The 16,866-nt window shown below is 42.5% G+C and overlaps 1 protein-coding gene across 3 annotated transcripts in view; it reads left to right on the top strand.

The window, feature by feature from the left end:
* The window catches only part of LOC115152366 (contactin-1a), a 126,021-nt gene that overhangs the window by 88,278 nt on the left and 20,877 nt on the right, over positions 1 to 16,866 (top strand). For all 3 annotated transcript variants that reach the window (XM_029697159.1, XM_029697158.1, XM_029697161.1), the window contains exons 6-16: positions 62 to 157; positions 1,401 to 1,504; positions 1,803 to 1,905; positions 3,060 to 3,159; positions 3,367 to 3,548; positions 3,871 to 3,995; positions 5,081 to 5,198; positions 5,557 to 5,707; positions 6,655 to 6,782; positions 9,365 to 9,537; positions 13,543 to 13,666. In XM_029697159.1, the coding sequence (XP_029553019.1) occupies positions 62 to 157; positions 1,401 to 1,504; positions 1,803 to 1,905; positions 3,060 to 3,159; positions 3,367 to 3,548; positions 3,871 to 3,995; positions 5,081 to 5,198; positions 5,557 to 5,707; positions 6,655 to 6,782; positions 9,365 to 9,537; positions 13,543 to 13,666 (1,404 nt within the window). The remainder of the gene's footprint in view (positions 1 to 61; positions 158 to 1,400; positions 1,505 to 1,802; positions 1,906 to 3,059; positions 3,160 to 3,366; positions 3,549 to 3,870; positions 3,996 to 5,080; positions 5,199 to 5,556; positions 5,708 to 6,654; positions 6,783 to 9,364; positions 9,538 to 13,542; positions 13,667 to 16,866) is intronic.

Here is a 16,866-nt window from a genome sequence, read left to right as displayed (position 1 = left end):
CACTCACTCACTCACTCACTCACTCACTCACTCACTCACTCACTCACACTCTCTCCTCCAGACCTGGACTTCTTCTCGTCTGAGGAAAGAGAGGCGGTGCACGTGAAGGAGGGCCAGGGGGCAGTCCTGCTCTGCGCTCCTCCTCCACACTACCCACGTAAGTGCTAGCTAGGCTAACAGCTGCAGCTAATTCTCTGATGCTAGGCTATTTCTCCAGCTAAAACTAATACTACACACAGATTTTGTCTTAAGACGTGTCTTCAAAATGTATCGTAAAATGTCTTAAGATGTCTTGAAAAGATATATATATATATATATCTTGATTAAATTGTCTCAAGACATCTTGACTTAATGTCTCAAGATGTGTCGAGACATCTTAAGACAAAGTGTGATGGCTGGGGATGAATGCTATGGTGCTAGGTTAGCACTATGGTGCTAGTTTAACACTATGGTGCTAGGTTAACACTATGGTGCTAGGTTAACGCTATGGTGCTAGGTTAACTCTATGGTGCTAGGTTAACTCTATGGTCTGTAGCATTGCACGAATTACATGTGTCTCTATTCCAGTATTAAATCCAACAGTATGCTATGACTCAGATAGTCAAAACAGTGAAAATCAATGAAAGTGTGCCCCCTGCTGGTGACTGGCAGTACTCCTTCATGAGGCTGCTTCTGTTCTGACATATTGTAGGCTATATCCTCACGCTGTAGCCCTGAGCTTAGTTTTACACTTATAGTCTCAGTGTAGGGATGTGTGAGGCAAAATAAGCTGTTTTGAATGCTTTTTTAAATGTAATTTCATACAGTAGCTTTGTATTCTTCATCAAAGGTACTTTACACTAATCTGTTCAGGTTTTCCTCTCCGAGTCGGGCGTGTGTCTTGGCCCAATTTTGGTCTCCTTTATTTGTATATTTCTTAATTATTCATCTTCGTTAAACAAACCTATTTGGTATCAACCGGGAGCTCCACTAGAATTCTGTACAGCAGACATGCATAGTCATTGTTATGCAAATTATACAACAAAACCATTCTGTGAAATGATGGTAACGTACATATATTTCAGCTGCTGCCGCGGCTACTTAATTACAGTTCCTCAGTGATACTTGTCCTTTTCAACTCTTTTCATAGCGTCATGATGAACAGTTTGATATTAAAGCATCAAATGCTTCCGTTGTTCGCTTTCATTTTAAAGTACCGTTTGGGTCAGCATGATAGTGTGGTTTGGGTCAGCATGATAGTGTGGTTTGAAAATAGTATAAGAAGAAAAGAGCCAACTCCTCAGCCTTTCTCCTGGCTCGGCTCCATCCTGGCACTCCGCCGCTCCCCCATCTCCTCTGTCTTTGACTGACAGATTCAGGCTTGATCGCCAGGTTGAGGGTTGTGTGTCTTTTCTCCATAGACGAGCTGTCATTCCGCTGGATTCTGAATGAGTTCCCTATCTTCATCACGCTGGATAAACGTCGCTTTGTCTCCCAGACTACAGGGAACCTCTACATCTCTAAGGTGGATTTCAGAATGTGTCTTCGACTGTCTGCAATGACACCCTATCATTTCACCCTACCGTAGTTTTTTTTACACCCTATCTGGTCTAAGGTAGTGCACTATCATGGGAATAGGTTGCCATTTCTGACACAGCGTTTGAACTTTATTGAGCGATGCTCACAGTTTATATAAACTGAAGAAAGGCTGAATTTACAGCATAAAGATGTTCACATAAAAACACGCAGGTACAAACATGGGTTACATAATACAGGACATAAGATCAAATATGTTTACCTGAATTGTTTACGTCTCTCACCAGGTGGATTCATCAGACAGTGGCAACTACTCCTGCTTCGTCTCCAGTGCGTCCATCGCCAAGAGCGTCTTCAGCAAGTTCATCCCCCTCGTCCCCCTGGCTGAACGTTAGTTCCTGTTTTTCAGTTCCTGTCTTAACTGTCCTATATGTTGAGGTAGGAATCTATTCAGCAAAGATTCCTGTCCCATCGTATCTAATAGTATGCACGCACCATGACCTATAATAAAGCTGTCGTTACTGGACTATTTCAGTAATCACACAATTGCCCACTTTTTTGTTTGGTAGATATGAATCTGTTCAGTGAAGATGGGCAGCATACAGTATGTGAGATCATTATCAAGGTGTTGGATATCACACGATTGCCTACTATTTGTAGTTTGCTTAGGGCAGTAGAGTTGGTCCAGCTTGTGACCAGCGAACCACATATGAACATTGATAAAGAGAGGTCGGTAGCAGGCGAGAACCCAGACAGTCACCATCTCTGGAGTTGGAGTTTGAGATCACAGTTGAAGTGTTGAGAGAGAGCCTCGTGCTTGTGTTGTTTATGAACGTGGGAAAGGCTTGAGGAGAGAAATAATTGAGATAAAGATGAAGAGAAGGCCTCACTTTCCTCAAGAGTTCATAAATGATTACTTGTTTGTGATGTACTCTCAGTTGGTCCTCCTTGTTTGTTTGCTGAGTAATGCTAACGTTACCTAGTACCTACCTAGCAGATTTAAAAACACAAACTAGCATGTTCTTAGCCTGGTCCCAGATACGTTTGTACTCTCTTGGCAACACCTACGGTCATGTCATATTTGGCGATTACATGCATGACGATTACCCAAGGAGTTGTCCATAGCACAAACATAATAGGGAGCAAGCTAGCATGTCATGTTCTAGTTGAAAAGGTTGTAGGGGAGAACAGTAGTTTACCCGGCAACACTTCATGCTTTGTCATGCATATGTTTTATTATGACTACGTTACTACAACACGACACGGGCCTCTGGCTGTGTCATGGCCCATATTTAGCACTGTATTGGACACTCATCCTGAAGGGCAGACTGAGCTGGAAAAAGTGTGTGTGTGTGTGCTACAGCATAACTAGCGTATCCTACCTGACACAACCGTTTACAAGAAAGCGCCTCCAACTGTACACAGAGTTAAGTAACGTAACATCTTGTTGCTGGTCTAAGTTGTTCTGCCTCCTAGGGGGCGTTATGAATAAACAGGTGACTCACATCCAGTTTGTTTCTATTTCCTGTTTCTCCACCAACCAGGTCCAATCAGGAAATACCCCGCTGACATCAAAGTCAAGTTCCCAGACACTTACGCACTGGTGGGACAGAATGTCACAATAGAATGCTTCGCCCTGGGGAAGTAAGTATGGATAAAGCCAGTGCATTGCTTCAAGTACATATATTAGAGAATCACTTATACTAGCTATCCTAGCTCAGACTTAGAGTATGAAATAGTTTATTGTAATACAGCTGTACGTATAGATTCTAATGACAAGGCTATGGGATTATAGGTCTAAGCTCCTCTCCTCGCCGTTGTTCTCACTTCCTCATCCCTCACTCTCCACAGTCCCATCCCTCAGATCCGCTGGAAGAAGACGAACGGAGAGCTGCCGTCCAATCACGACGTCAGCATGGCGGGGGCCCACCTCCACCTGTACAATGTGCAGTATGAGGACGAGGGGACGTACGAGTGTGAGGCCCTCAACTCCAAAGGAAAGGACTGGCACAGGGCACGCGTCTTTGTAGAAGGTAGGGCTACTAATACGGTATATATTCTCCACCTTGGTAGTTGCAACTCATTAACTTGCAAATTGTTATGATTTAACACCTTTCCGGGCCTCATTTGAGTTGTGCAGGTAGCCTGGTGATTAAGAGCAGTGGTCCAATAACCAAAAGGTTGCTGGTTTGAATCCCTGAGCTAACTAGGTGAACGATCTGTTGATATGCTACTGTAAATTGCTCTGGATAAATGTACAATTTTCACATAGATCATGCACTGATGTTGAGCGTTGATCTCAAGTTAGGATTTGGGCCTCACACTGCCTGTTTTCAACATCTCACTCTGTTTCAGCATTCCCGGAGTGGACGGAGTCCATCAACAGTACAGAGAAGGACATCAGTAGTGACTACACCATGTCCTGTGTGGCTAGCGGCAAGCCCAAACCCCACGTGCAATGGCTCAAGAACAGCTATGCCGTAAGAGAACTTTCACATGCCCTTTTCACACTGCTGAGCCGAGCCGAACAGAGCCAAGCAGAGCTGTGCTGAGCTGGTCTGGTTAATCACCCACCATAGTTGCTGGTACCGTAATGGCAAATACCATATGAAGACAAAAAAATCTGAGCCAGCACGGTGTGGTTGGGGTTGGCAATGTGAATCAGGCAATAGTGCTAGGGCGGCGCACAATTGGCCCAGCGTCGTCCGGGTTTGGCCGAGGTAGGCCGTTATTGTAAATAAGAATTTGTTGACTTGCCTAGTTAAATAAAGGTTAAATAAAATAAAAAAAACGTATATACTTTTAAATAATGCTCCGTTAGCTATGGTGGATGCATAACAAGGGCAGTCAAGATTCAGGAGAAGGTACCTCTTGTTGTTTCTGAGAGGGTGCCAGCGTGGAGAGGAGGGGAAAGGAGAGGAGAGGAGAGGAGAAGGGAGAATAGGAATGAGGAAAGAGAGGCAAGTTGAGGGGTCTTGTGTAGCTCAGTTGGTAGAGTATGGCGCTTGCAACGCCAGGGTTGTTGGTTCGATTCCCACAGGGGACCAGTACAGAAATGTATTTAATCCCTACTGTAAGTTGCTTTGGATAAGAGTGTCTGCTAAAATGCAATGAGGAGAGGAAAAAGTTCTTGTTTCTGAGGGTGCCAGCCCAAAGAGGTTACATATCTAACTGTCACAAACACCAACCCCTGTCAGGAGGGAAGGCAAGAGGGCGGATTCAGATGCCACTGTGATACTTCATTATGTATTAATGATGGTTTCATTAAGTCAAATAAAGCCATTTTAATGCTAAAGGGATGCTATTTAATTCAACACTGCATCAATTGGTACACGTTATTCCTAGATTTCAGAAGCGTTTTGATGTTTCAACGTCAACATGGAGGTTTCACAAAAGTGAAATCTAGATGTCAGTAAATCGTCACTGTTATTTACTGTGGTGAAATCTCAATGTTGATATTGAAACATCCAAATGCTTTATTGTAAAATTACATTTTTGGATACCATGCAATATTGAAATGCTGAAGGATATAACTGTGACATATTTATTTATTCATTTTCTGCAGTACGATAAGCGTGATTTGAGGTTCAGTGGTCTGACGTTTAAGGACTCTGGGATGTACCAGTGTATAGCAGAGAATCGCCATGGAGTCATCTATGCTAACGCAGAGCTGCGAGTGATTGGTGAGTCAAAAGCTCAGATTCATTGTAATTGGCTCAGTCCAGAGATTAAAGGTCACCGCACTAGCTGACTAATTTGGACGAAATTAAAACATGAAGTTGCCTTGTCAGTTTTCATCGAGGCTACGTTACACATATAAACAAATAACATAGTCCAATAAAGCGACAGCATGCCCTTTTCAGCGGTGACTTGATCCAAAACACGTCCTAATTATGGTAATGTGGCATGAACAGAAGTGAATTGCTAACACACATGCTTCTCTCTCAGATTTTTTTCAATACTTTTTTTTAAACAGAAACATTTTAATGAATAAACCCTAGTGTAATGACTAAAATCTGTTTTCTCTGCGACCCTATGCAGCGTGTGCCCCTACGTTTGAGCACAACCCTGTGAAGTGGAGGATTCTGGGAGCTAAGAACGGCAGAGTGGTCATAGAGTGTAAACCTAAAGCAGCTCCCAAACCCTCGTTCTCCTGGAGCAAGGGCACTGAACTGCTCTTCAACTCTACCAGGTCAGCGTCTGGGTTGGGTCTGGTTAGGTCTGGGGTCGTACCTCATCTAAATGGTCATGATTATCAATCAAATTAGTTTTGCTTTTTGAGTCTCCTCAAAATTAGCCTTGTCTGACTGTGCTATAGTGTAGTGAACTTTTCTATTATTCTTTGGCATGCCATACTAGGGACGACCAGGCTACCTCACAATGTCTAGTCTTACTGTATGTATAGATATTTTGTATTACTCATTTCAAAAAGATCCTGAGTGTTAGGTTTGCACATTTAACAGGGTATGGGGATGCTTCTGTTTGTCATTGAGTACTGTGCTGTAGTCTGCGTTCCGCCACTGACTGACATTAAGCTTGCTCTAAAGCTCATCAGACAGGACAGAGAGAGCCTGCCTGTGTAAGATCCTGCCCTCCGCCCCTCTGCTCCTCAACCACTAAACAAGGCTAATCTGCCTTCACAAAGACCCACCACTCACCACAGGGGGTCGGACACTGGGGCTTCCTGTGCCTTAATCACTCTGAAACAAACTACCCAAATCACCATGGCCAAATAATCTCTGTCCCCTTCAAACTACCCAAATCGCCATAGCTGAATAATCTCTGTCTCTCTCAAACTACCCAAATCACTATAGCTGACTAATCTCTGTCTCTCTAAAACTACCCAAATCACTCTCAACCATCTACCACTAACTCACTATGGAGGAGTTATTTAATAACAGAGATGTCCAACATGACTGCCTGCCTACCATGTAGGTTCTGGAGGGTTTTTCCTGTCCATGTGAATGAGTGCTGAATAGAATGTTGCCTTACAGGATTTGCTCTTGTCATATGTGTATTGCCCTTGCCTATGTATTTTGTACACTCTGCGGATTTTGTAATCATCAGTATCAGATCTCTTGCAATGAAGTAGCTGTATCTGTGTTTTTGTAACACTCACATGTCGTGTGTTATCATCAGGGTGTTAATCTGGGAGGATGGTAGTCTGGAAATTCTGAACGTGACCGAAGCAGACGAGGGGCGTTACACCTGCTTTGCTGAGAACAATCGGGGCAAGGCCAACAGCACAGGCTCCCTCTCCATCACAGGCAAGCTACACACACACAATGCGCGCACGCACGCACACACACGCACACACACACACGAGCCTTGCACAATGGCAGTAGGTAGCACATGGGATATTATAGCGCGCATTTGTTTTGTAAGATGTTCCAATTACAAGCATGTACAGTATGTTGTGAGCTTCTGCTAACTGTACGGCTTGTCAATTATTATTGCTGAGTACATGTTATGGGAATTACACTGAACAAATATAGAAACGCAACATTGTCGGTCCCACGTTTCATGACCTCAAATAAAAGATCCTAGAGATGTTCCACATGCACAAAAAGCTCTTAAATGTTGTGCACAAATTTGTTTACATCCCTTAGAGTCAGCATTTCTCCTTTGACAAAATGATCCATCCACCTGACAGGTGTGGCATCAAGAAGCTGATTAAACAGCATGATCATTACACAGGTGCACTTTGTGCCGGAGACAATAAAAGGCCACTCTAAAATGTGCGGTTTTGTCACACAACACAATGTCACAGATGCTCAAGTTTTGAGGGAGTGGTGAATTGGCATGCTGACTGCATGAATGTCCACCAGAGCTGTTACCAGAGAATTTAATGTTAATTTCTCTACCATAAGACACCTCAAACGTTGTTTTAGAGAATTTGGCAGTATGTCCAACTGGCCTCACAACCGCAGACCACATGTATGGCATTGTGAGGGCGAGCGGATTGCTGATGTCAACGTTGTGAACAGAGTACCCCATGGTGACAGTGGGGTTATGGTACGGGCAGGCATAAGCTACGGACAACGAGCACAATTGCATTTTATCGATGGCAATTTGAATTCACAAAAATACTGTGATGAGATCATGAGGCCCATTGTGAGGCCCACTTTTTTTTTTAAGATATCTGTGACCAACAGATGCATCTGTATTCCCAGTCATGTGAAATCCATAGATTAGGGCCTAATGAATTTATTTCAATTGACTGATTTCCTCATATGAACTGTAACTCAGTAAAATCTTTGAAATTGTTGCATGTAGCGTTTATATTTTTGTTCAGTATATTAGCATAAGGAATAAGCTGTCCACCCACTCTGCCCAGAGTGGAAGAAAATACGCTTTGGTGATGAAATTTCACTTCCTTATATTATATAATACATTTTACCAATATAAATATGATTCTTCCTGTTCTGAATCATTCAGTGGGTTCTTTCTCTAAAATATAATTAACATTATATCTAAAAAGTCAGATTTCGTAACCTAATACATCCCATAATAAGCAACGAGCTCTGTTGACAAGAGCGGTGGCGCTTCTCACAGCGACTTTTGAGGATTTTCCATGATGTGGTGGTCACCTGCGAAGTTGTTTCCGCGGGTCGCAAAAAGCTCAAATAATGGGACACGAGCTGAATTCAACGTGAAAGGCTTTGAAAAGAAAAAGCTTGCGGTACGCTCAGCGCTCCGTTGACATTTCACAGAGATACGCTTGTTTTTCGGGGAGAGATCTCTGAAAAATAACAGGAATTTCGCATTAACGTGAAAAGCGTAGACTAATGTGAAAATACTACGTGTCTCAAAATCGATATCTATCTTACCTCTATTGTTTTAGAAATATGACGTGTTCAACGGTGAGCCTGTCAGTTTGCCTTAATTCTCACACAGCATACAGCTGACGCATTACTACTTTCCAGATTTTTGACCATTTTTTTTCCGCTGACCTCCATTGACTTAGTCACCCTAATCTTGGCCATCCTACGAGGGTAAAAAAGTCAATAATTTTAGAATGGATTATGATAGAGACATGAGGTTTGGATCATTGGTTTTCTTGGAGGAGTATCTACACAATTAGCATTTCCCATTGGTCAAAATATGCGTTTTTGATTGGAACCCCAATAAGGAATAACTCACAACATGGGAAATGCTACATGCTGACCACATCGAACCGTGTTGCATGCGCGAGCATTGCAAATAAATGTACACATTCATGTTATTCATCCAAACTGCTCGCGCGCATCAATGAGAACTTGGTTCTATTTTTGACGCTTGATGCGCTGCCAGTCCCGCCTCTCCCATCTCCTCATTGGTTGTTAGGAGCATATACCCACATGGGTGATTGAATCCCGCTAGCGGGACAACTTCCGGTAAAACTGGAGGACGCGCAATTCAAATAAATAATCATAAAAATTATAGATATTAAACATTTATGTACATACAAGTGTCTTATATCTGTTAAAAGCTTAAATTCTTGTTAATCTAACGGCACTGTCCGATTTACAGTAGGCTTTACAGCGAAAGATGTAGACCTGAAGGGCACTTACTGTGATCATATCTTACCCTTCACTGTCCTCTACTGGTCAGAGATGCTCACTACCACTTAACTCCATCCAGTTCACATCAATACATTTTTACAGTGTTAGACAAATTGCACATATTTCCCTAAGGCTTAAATATTAAACTAAAGTGGATTTTGGCGGATAATTGTACTGTAGAGTACATCCATTGCTGATCTTTCCACATTGTAGTCAGCACATTGTGGTCAGCACATTGTAGTCAGCGAAGCTCAGCACAATACTGCAAAGTTGACTACTTACCTCTTTAATTTGATTTTCCCCAGAGGCCACTAAGATCACGTTGGCTCCTTCCAACGCAGACGTGAAGGTGGGGGAGAGTACCCACATGCAGTGTGCCGCGTCACATGACTCCACGCTGGACATCACATTCGTCTGGACCCTGGACGCCCACGCCATCGACTTCGACCGGGAGGGATCCCACTATGAACGCAACCTGGTAAGAGAGTAGAAAGGCGGTGCCAGAAAACATAGGGTTGACAGTTCAAATCCCGGGTATGGTTGAAATATTAAGTTAGTATTACTCTGGTGTAGCTCTGTAGTACTCTGCTATAAGTCGTATCTCTGTAACACTGTATTACCACTGTACCTCTGTACTGTAATACCCATTTAGCATCAGTTACTAAAAGACCCATGGACAGCTGGTGGCAACAGCTGGTGGCATGTATCAGTTGAACTGCAGTTTCCTTATCAATGATGTGAGCCACTCTCTGCCCGTGCAGCCTTAGCAGTAAGCAGCAGCTAGCGTTCCTCATCTGTCATTCCACAGGATGTAGTATCTCCATATAACGATTGATGACCTTGCATAGCTGTGTACACGGCTTATTTTCCCTCTCATAAAATTACAGCATGCTCCAGTTGAATTTATTTATGTAGCATCAGAATAGTGTGACTCGCCTGGATAAAGGGTCAATGACATAAGTAGTGCTTCTTTGACCTTGGTTTGCTTCGTGCTGTGAGAGTGCAGTTCACATAACAAACTGTGAATGGCTACTGTAGATATTCTGCAGGCTTCTGTGTTCAAATATTCTGTCTATTCAATGTTCCCGTTGAGAATACTAAAGAAGCACCATGTTATATTCGGCAAACAAGGCAGAAGGGTGATAGCCCTCTGGTACAGCTCCCTGTAGTTCTCCTGATTGGATGTTCAGATCTCTGTATCCCACCTAGTTTCTTCCAAAGCCTATGTAGTGACGTGAGTCTGGCAAGCGGGACTCTATCCCTCAGGATTTGGAAAGTTGTTGTCACGTCCTGACCAATATAAGTTGTTCTTTTCTATGGTAGAGTGGTCAGGGCGTGACAGGGGGTGTTTTTGTGTTCGTTCTATGTTTTCTATTTCTATGTTTGAGTTTCTAGTTTATCTATTTCTATGTTGAGTTTTATTGGGTTGACCTTCAATTGGAGGCAGCTGGTCCTCGTTGCCTCTAATTGGAGGTCATATTTAGTAGGGGTGTTTTTTCCTGTTGTTTTTGTGGGTAGTTGTTTTCTGTTTTGTTCCTTGTACCTGACAGAACTGTTGACGGTCGTTTTGTTGTTAGTGTTTCATTAAAGTATAATATGAGCACTTCACACGCTGCGCCTTGGTCCCCTTTGTACGACCAACGTTACAGTTGTAGCCTTGTGTCACGGGTGTCGTAGAGTTTAGACCAAGACGCAGCGGGAAAATGTATACTCATCTTTTATTTAAGGACATAGAAGGAAAACCAAAATAAACAAGTATACAAAAAAAGCATGACGACAAAGAACAGGCCGGTAAGGCACAAAGCTATACACAGCAACAATCTCCCACAAAATCCCATGACAAAACACATACCTATTTATAGGACCTTCAATCAGAGGCAACGATAGACAGCTGCCTCCAACTGAAGTCACCAACACCAATTAACTAAACATAGAAATACAAACGACTAGACTGAACATAGAACTAAACTAACATAGAACAATAACCAAAACCCTGGACTAATAAATCAAATACCCCTCTACATAAACAACCACCCCGAACCATATAAACCAAATACCCCCTCTACATGAACACATACACAAACACACCCTGAACCACATAAAACAAATACCCCCTGCCACGTCCTGACCAAACTATAAGAACAAATAACCCCTTTTACTGGTCAGGACGTGACACCTTGTTACAATAGATACTATGTTAATGGATAATTGGAAGACGGGAAGGGGATTTTTTTTTTTGCCTAGCTGGAGCTCACGAGACATTTTACAACAGCCATAATATTTTCAAAAGATGGCCCACATGGTCAAATAAAACCCAGAATAATATGCCTGTATCGTGCTACAGAAATAAAACCCAGAATCCAATCAAATACAATTTTATTTGTCACATGTGCCAAATACAACAGGTGTAGACCTTAACGTGAAATGCTTACTTACATGCCCTTAACCAACAATGCAGTTCAAGAAATATAATTGATAAAATGTTTATTAAATAAACTAACGTTAAAAAAATCAAATCAATCAAAAAGTAACACAACAAATGTACATAACAATAACAAGGGGGGGTGGTTCAATGTAGATAGTCCGGGTGGCCATTTGATTAGTTGTTCAGCAGTCTTATGGCTTGGGGGTAGGAGCATTGTTGGCTTGTTAAGGAGTCTTATGGCTTGTTAAGGAGCATTTTGGTCCTAGACTTGGCGCTTGCCGTGCTGCAGCAGAGAGAACAGTCTATGACTTGGGTGACTGGAGTCTTTTACATTTTTTTGGGCCTTTCTCTGACACAGGTAGTATATAGTTCCTGGATGTCAGGAAGCTTGGCCCCAGTGATGTCCTGGGCCGTACGCACTACCCTCTGTAGCGCCTTACGGTCAGATGCTGAGCAGTTGCCATACCAGGCGGTGATGCAACCGGTCAGCATGCTCTCGATGGTGCAGCTGTAGAACTTTTCGAGGATCTGGGGACCCATGCCAAATCTTTTCAGTCTCCTGAGGGGGAAAAGGTGTTCTTGTGCCCTCTTCACATCTGTCTTGGTGTATTTGGACCATGATAGTTTGTTGGTGATGTGGACACCAACGAACTTGAAACTCTCGACCTGCTCCACTTCAGTGGTGTTCGGCCCTCCTTTTCCTGTAGTCCACGATCTGCTCGTTTGTCTTGCTCACATTGAGAGAGAGGTTGTTGTCCTGGCACCACACTGGCAGGTCTCTGACCTCCTCCCTATGGGCTGTCTCATCGTTGTCGGTGATCAGGCCTACCGCTGTTGTGTCGTCAGCAAACTTAATAATGGTGTTGGAGTCGTGCTTGGCCACGCAGTCGTGGGTGAACAGGGAGTACAGGAGGTGACTAAGCACGCACCCCTGAGGGGCCCCAGTGTTGAGGATCAGCGTGGCAGATGGGTTGTTGACTACTGTCACCACCTGGGGGCGAGAGATGGAGTGAAGTGTTTGGTTTTGGTTCCCACTCTGTTTTTGTTAGTGTCCTATGATTAAACAATGTAGACAGACGGACTGAGGGGGACAAACAGTATCTGTCTGTTCCCCAAACGTCACATCTCAGCCAGTGCCCCGTCACCGTGAATAAATTACTACACAATGAATTACTGTGGTTGGGCCCGTCAGGAAGTCCAGTATCCAGTTGCGGAGGGAGGTGTTTAGTCCCAGGGCCCTTAGCTTAGTGATGAGCTTTGTGGGCACTATGGTGTTGAACGCTGAGCTGTATTACTCTGGACGAATAATATACCTGTATTGTGATATATAAATAGAACCCAGAATAATATACCTATATTGTGATACATAAATAGAACCCAGAATAGTGTACCTGTATTGTGATATATAAATAGAACCAAGAATAATATACCTGTATTGTGATACATAAATAGAACCCAGAATAATATTCCTGTATTGTGATATATAAATACAATCCAGAATAATATTCCTGTATTGTGATATATAAATACAATCCAGAATAATATACCTGTATTGTGATACATAAATACAATCCAGAATAATATACCTGTATTGTGATACATAAATAGAACCCAGAATAATTTACCTGTATTGTGATATATAAATAGAACCCAGAATAATTTACCTGTATTGTGATATATAAATACAATCCAGAATAATATAACTGTATTGTGATACATAAATACAATCCAGAATAATGTACCTGTATTGTGATACATAAATAGAACCCAGAATAATATACCTGTTTTGTGATATATAAATAGAACCCAGAATAATATACCTGTATTGTGATACATAAATAGAACCCAGAATAATATACCTGTATTGTGATATATAAATACAACCCAGAATAATATACCTGTATTGTGATACATAAATAGTGTAGCTAAGTGTCTGTTCTAACTGAAATGACTAGAACTAAGAGGTTGTGTGTCTGCACAGAATGAAATAGACAATTATGTTACACTATTACTGGTATTACACTGCATCTCTGGATGTGTCCTGTTGTCCCTGTTCAGAATGGCGGTTCCAGTGGAGAGCTGCTCATTAAGAACACCCAGCTGAAGCACTCTGGACGTTACACCTGCACCGCCCAGACCCCTGTGGACAACGTCACCGCATCCGCCAATCTGGTGGTCAGAGGTACGTCACACATGCACGCACGCATGCACACACACACACACACACGAACACACACACACACACACATACACACACACACACATACACACACACACACACACGAACACACACACACACACACACGAACACACACACACGAACACACGCACACACACACACACACACACACGAACACGCACACACACACACGAACACACACACACACAGCACTAGAGTTGACAAGGTGGGAGGTAGGTAAGTGGGGTGCTAGACAGAGAGTGGTAGATGATTGACGCAACATTTTCCCACTCTCTGTGGAACCTGTAATTTGTCTCCATATCTGCTCTGTATATTAGTTCATTAAACAGATCTATTTTCTACAAGGTAAGAGGAGCTGCCCTCTGAAAACAAAGTAAATGACGAATTGAATGACAAGCTACAATAGCTGGCTTAAATAGCCCCTATAAACTAAACTCTTAACACAGAGGGGGTGTCATAAGTTTGCCTACAAAATGTGTATGTGTGCCTGCATACAGTACTTGCGTGAGTGGTTGTAAATCTAGCCAGAGTTAGGAGACCATGGCTGTTTTATGGGCTGATTTGTCAACTCTGTGGCTCTTTCAGAGCAGTGGAAAAACCACTGTAGGAGGATATGCCTTTTGTCTTGGAGCCTGGCCAACAACTGGAGAGGAGGCACATGTCATAGAGTCTCACACCATGGCATTTATAAACACACTAGTTTAATTATCTGTGCTACCCCGCCTCATCTGTCACGTCCTGACCATAGAAAGCTTTTTCTATGGTAGAGTAGGTCAGGGTGTGACTGGGGGGTTAGTCTAGTTTATTATTTCTATGTGGGGTCCTAGGTTTGTTTTTCTATGTTGGTGATTGTGTATGATTCCCAATTAGAGGCAGCTGGTAATCGTTGTCTCTAATTGGGGATCATACTTAAGTAGCATGTTTTCCACCTGTGGGTTATGGGATATTGTGTTTATGTGTAGTTGCATTGTCGTCACGTTTCGTTTATTCTTTATTGTTTTTGTATTTTGGTAAGTTTCACTTTCTTATAAAGATGTGGGACGCTACTCACGCTGCGCCTTGGTCCGTTTCTACAAACGTACGTGACAGCATCTGAGAATGTTCCAGCCACCAAGGTCCTAGGCTTGTGGTTACAGTTAGATCTTCGATGGGACATGCATGTCAACGCATCGTCCAAAAAAGTCTGAGGAGGTTTGGCAGTCCAAGACCTGAAAACTGTCTATGAGACATACATATATACATCCTGTGGTGGAGTATGCTGTTGCCGTGTGGCATTTCAACCTCACTGAGAAACAGAACCAGGCCTTAGAAAGAGTCCAGAGCTGGGCCGTCAAGATCATTCTAGGTTCTGGCTACACAACGTACTCAGCGGCCTGCCAAAACTTACAGATGAAACCATTGCAGCAGACGAGTGGAGCTGTGCCTGAAATTTGCTCTCAAGCTGCAAAGTTTGAGAGCGATACAGAAACACTACAGAAAAAGCCAAATATCATCATTAGTTAGGCTTTTAAACTGACACTAGATGGGGTAGATAATCACATTGAAATGTTTCTGCTTCTTATCATGTTTATGCTCTTCATATCTTATGTAAGCTGCACTGCAATTCCGTTTCCTTTACTGTAAACTGACAGAGTGCACCGTTGTGACACATACAGCATTTATGTATTTGTGTGAATAAAACCTATCTATCCGGAAAGGAAAGGTCAGGCCTTTTATGTGGCCTCCTCAAAGAGCTTGGTAAAGGAATGCTCCAGTGTTTGGGTTCTTTGGTATTCAAACAACTGAATCTCCTAAAGTATTTCCAAGGCATGACTTCTGCAATGCTGTATGCCCTAAAACAACCTTTCTCTCGGTGGACAAAGGGGCTCTTTAGAACGGACTAAGAACTTTAGCAGAGGAGCGATCCGGTGTGTGATGATTCTCATCGTGCTCTGGTGGGGATGCTATAGAGCAGGCGCTGACAGATGGGAAGGTGGTGTTTCCAGAATGCAGTGAAATAAAAACAAGGCAGAGACCCTGGCCTGCAGGCATGACCAATGGAGTGCCAAGAGGAAGGAGATGAAAGATGACCATGTATCAACTCTGACAATGAGGAAGTAGATCTATAGAAGGATTTTACCGGGGAAATATCCCACAGCAGCTGTATCTTATTATTATAGCTCTATGTGTCATGTGCAGCATCTGGATACATCTACATATCACAACAATGTATAATTGTTGTGGTTCAATGGGGGATTAAAAAACATGAGCTGGCGCACACCCAGAAAAAATGGTTTGTGTGGAGGTGCTGATTAACGGCGAATAAACTATAAACTATCAAAATAAAGAAAGTTCAATGGGGGAAAAACATTTAAAAAAGCAGCGCCTTTGAATTCTCTAATAGACTTTCCCCCATATGACATTCATTAAAAAAAAAAATCCTAGCTCTGAAGCGTATCATCCTGCACAGACCCTGGCCTACATTGGGACATGGATTCAGAGCTTGCTCTATTCACCAGTCCGCTTCCACACAACAATACAACAAACCTGAAAATTGACTTATTTGTGTAGAAGATGTTACTTATTACCTTCCTGTGAAATAACTCGGTCTACTTCAGAGTGGAGACAGAAGCTTAGCACACACACACACACACACACACACACGCACACACACTTGTACAATCCCCTATATGAATTAACGTCCTATATGATTTGCTCAAAATGTGTTTTGAGAACATTATACTGCCATCCACTTGGTATAAGTCTATAGTGAATCCCATTCCCAAATCTTAAATAAATGACCCGAGAATGCCACTGAACTATAGAGACATAAGTTTATTAAGTACGGTTTATAAATCAACAATAGACTAATTACATTTTTGGAGGACCAAAACATTCTGGTGGAAGAACAAAATGGTTTTCGTAAATCCAGAGCCTGTATAGATCATATCTTCTCGGTCTGTACAATAATTAGAAATAGATTACATGAAGAGAAGCCTACTTTTGCATGTTTCATTGATTTCCAGAAAGCTTTTGATTTTGTAAATAGGGATCTTTATCCTATAGTTTGTTAAAGACTGGGGTGGATGGGAAATGTTATCAAGCAATCCAGTCTCTTTACAAGGTACCAATTGCTTGTGAGCATGTTAATGAATATCGTACAGATTGGTTTCCCACACCCTCGGGTAGTAGTTGAAAAACTA

This window comes from Salmo trutta, chromosome 17 (genome assembly GCF_901001165.1).
Source record: "Salmo trutta chromosome 17, fSalTru1.1, whole genome shotgun sequence".
Taxonomy (NCBI): Eukaryota; Metazoa; Chordata; class Actinopteri; order Salmoniformes; family Salmonidae; genus Salmo; species Salmo trutta.
This window is presented reverse-complemented; position numbering and strand designations above follow the sequence as displayed.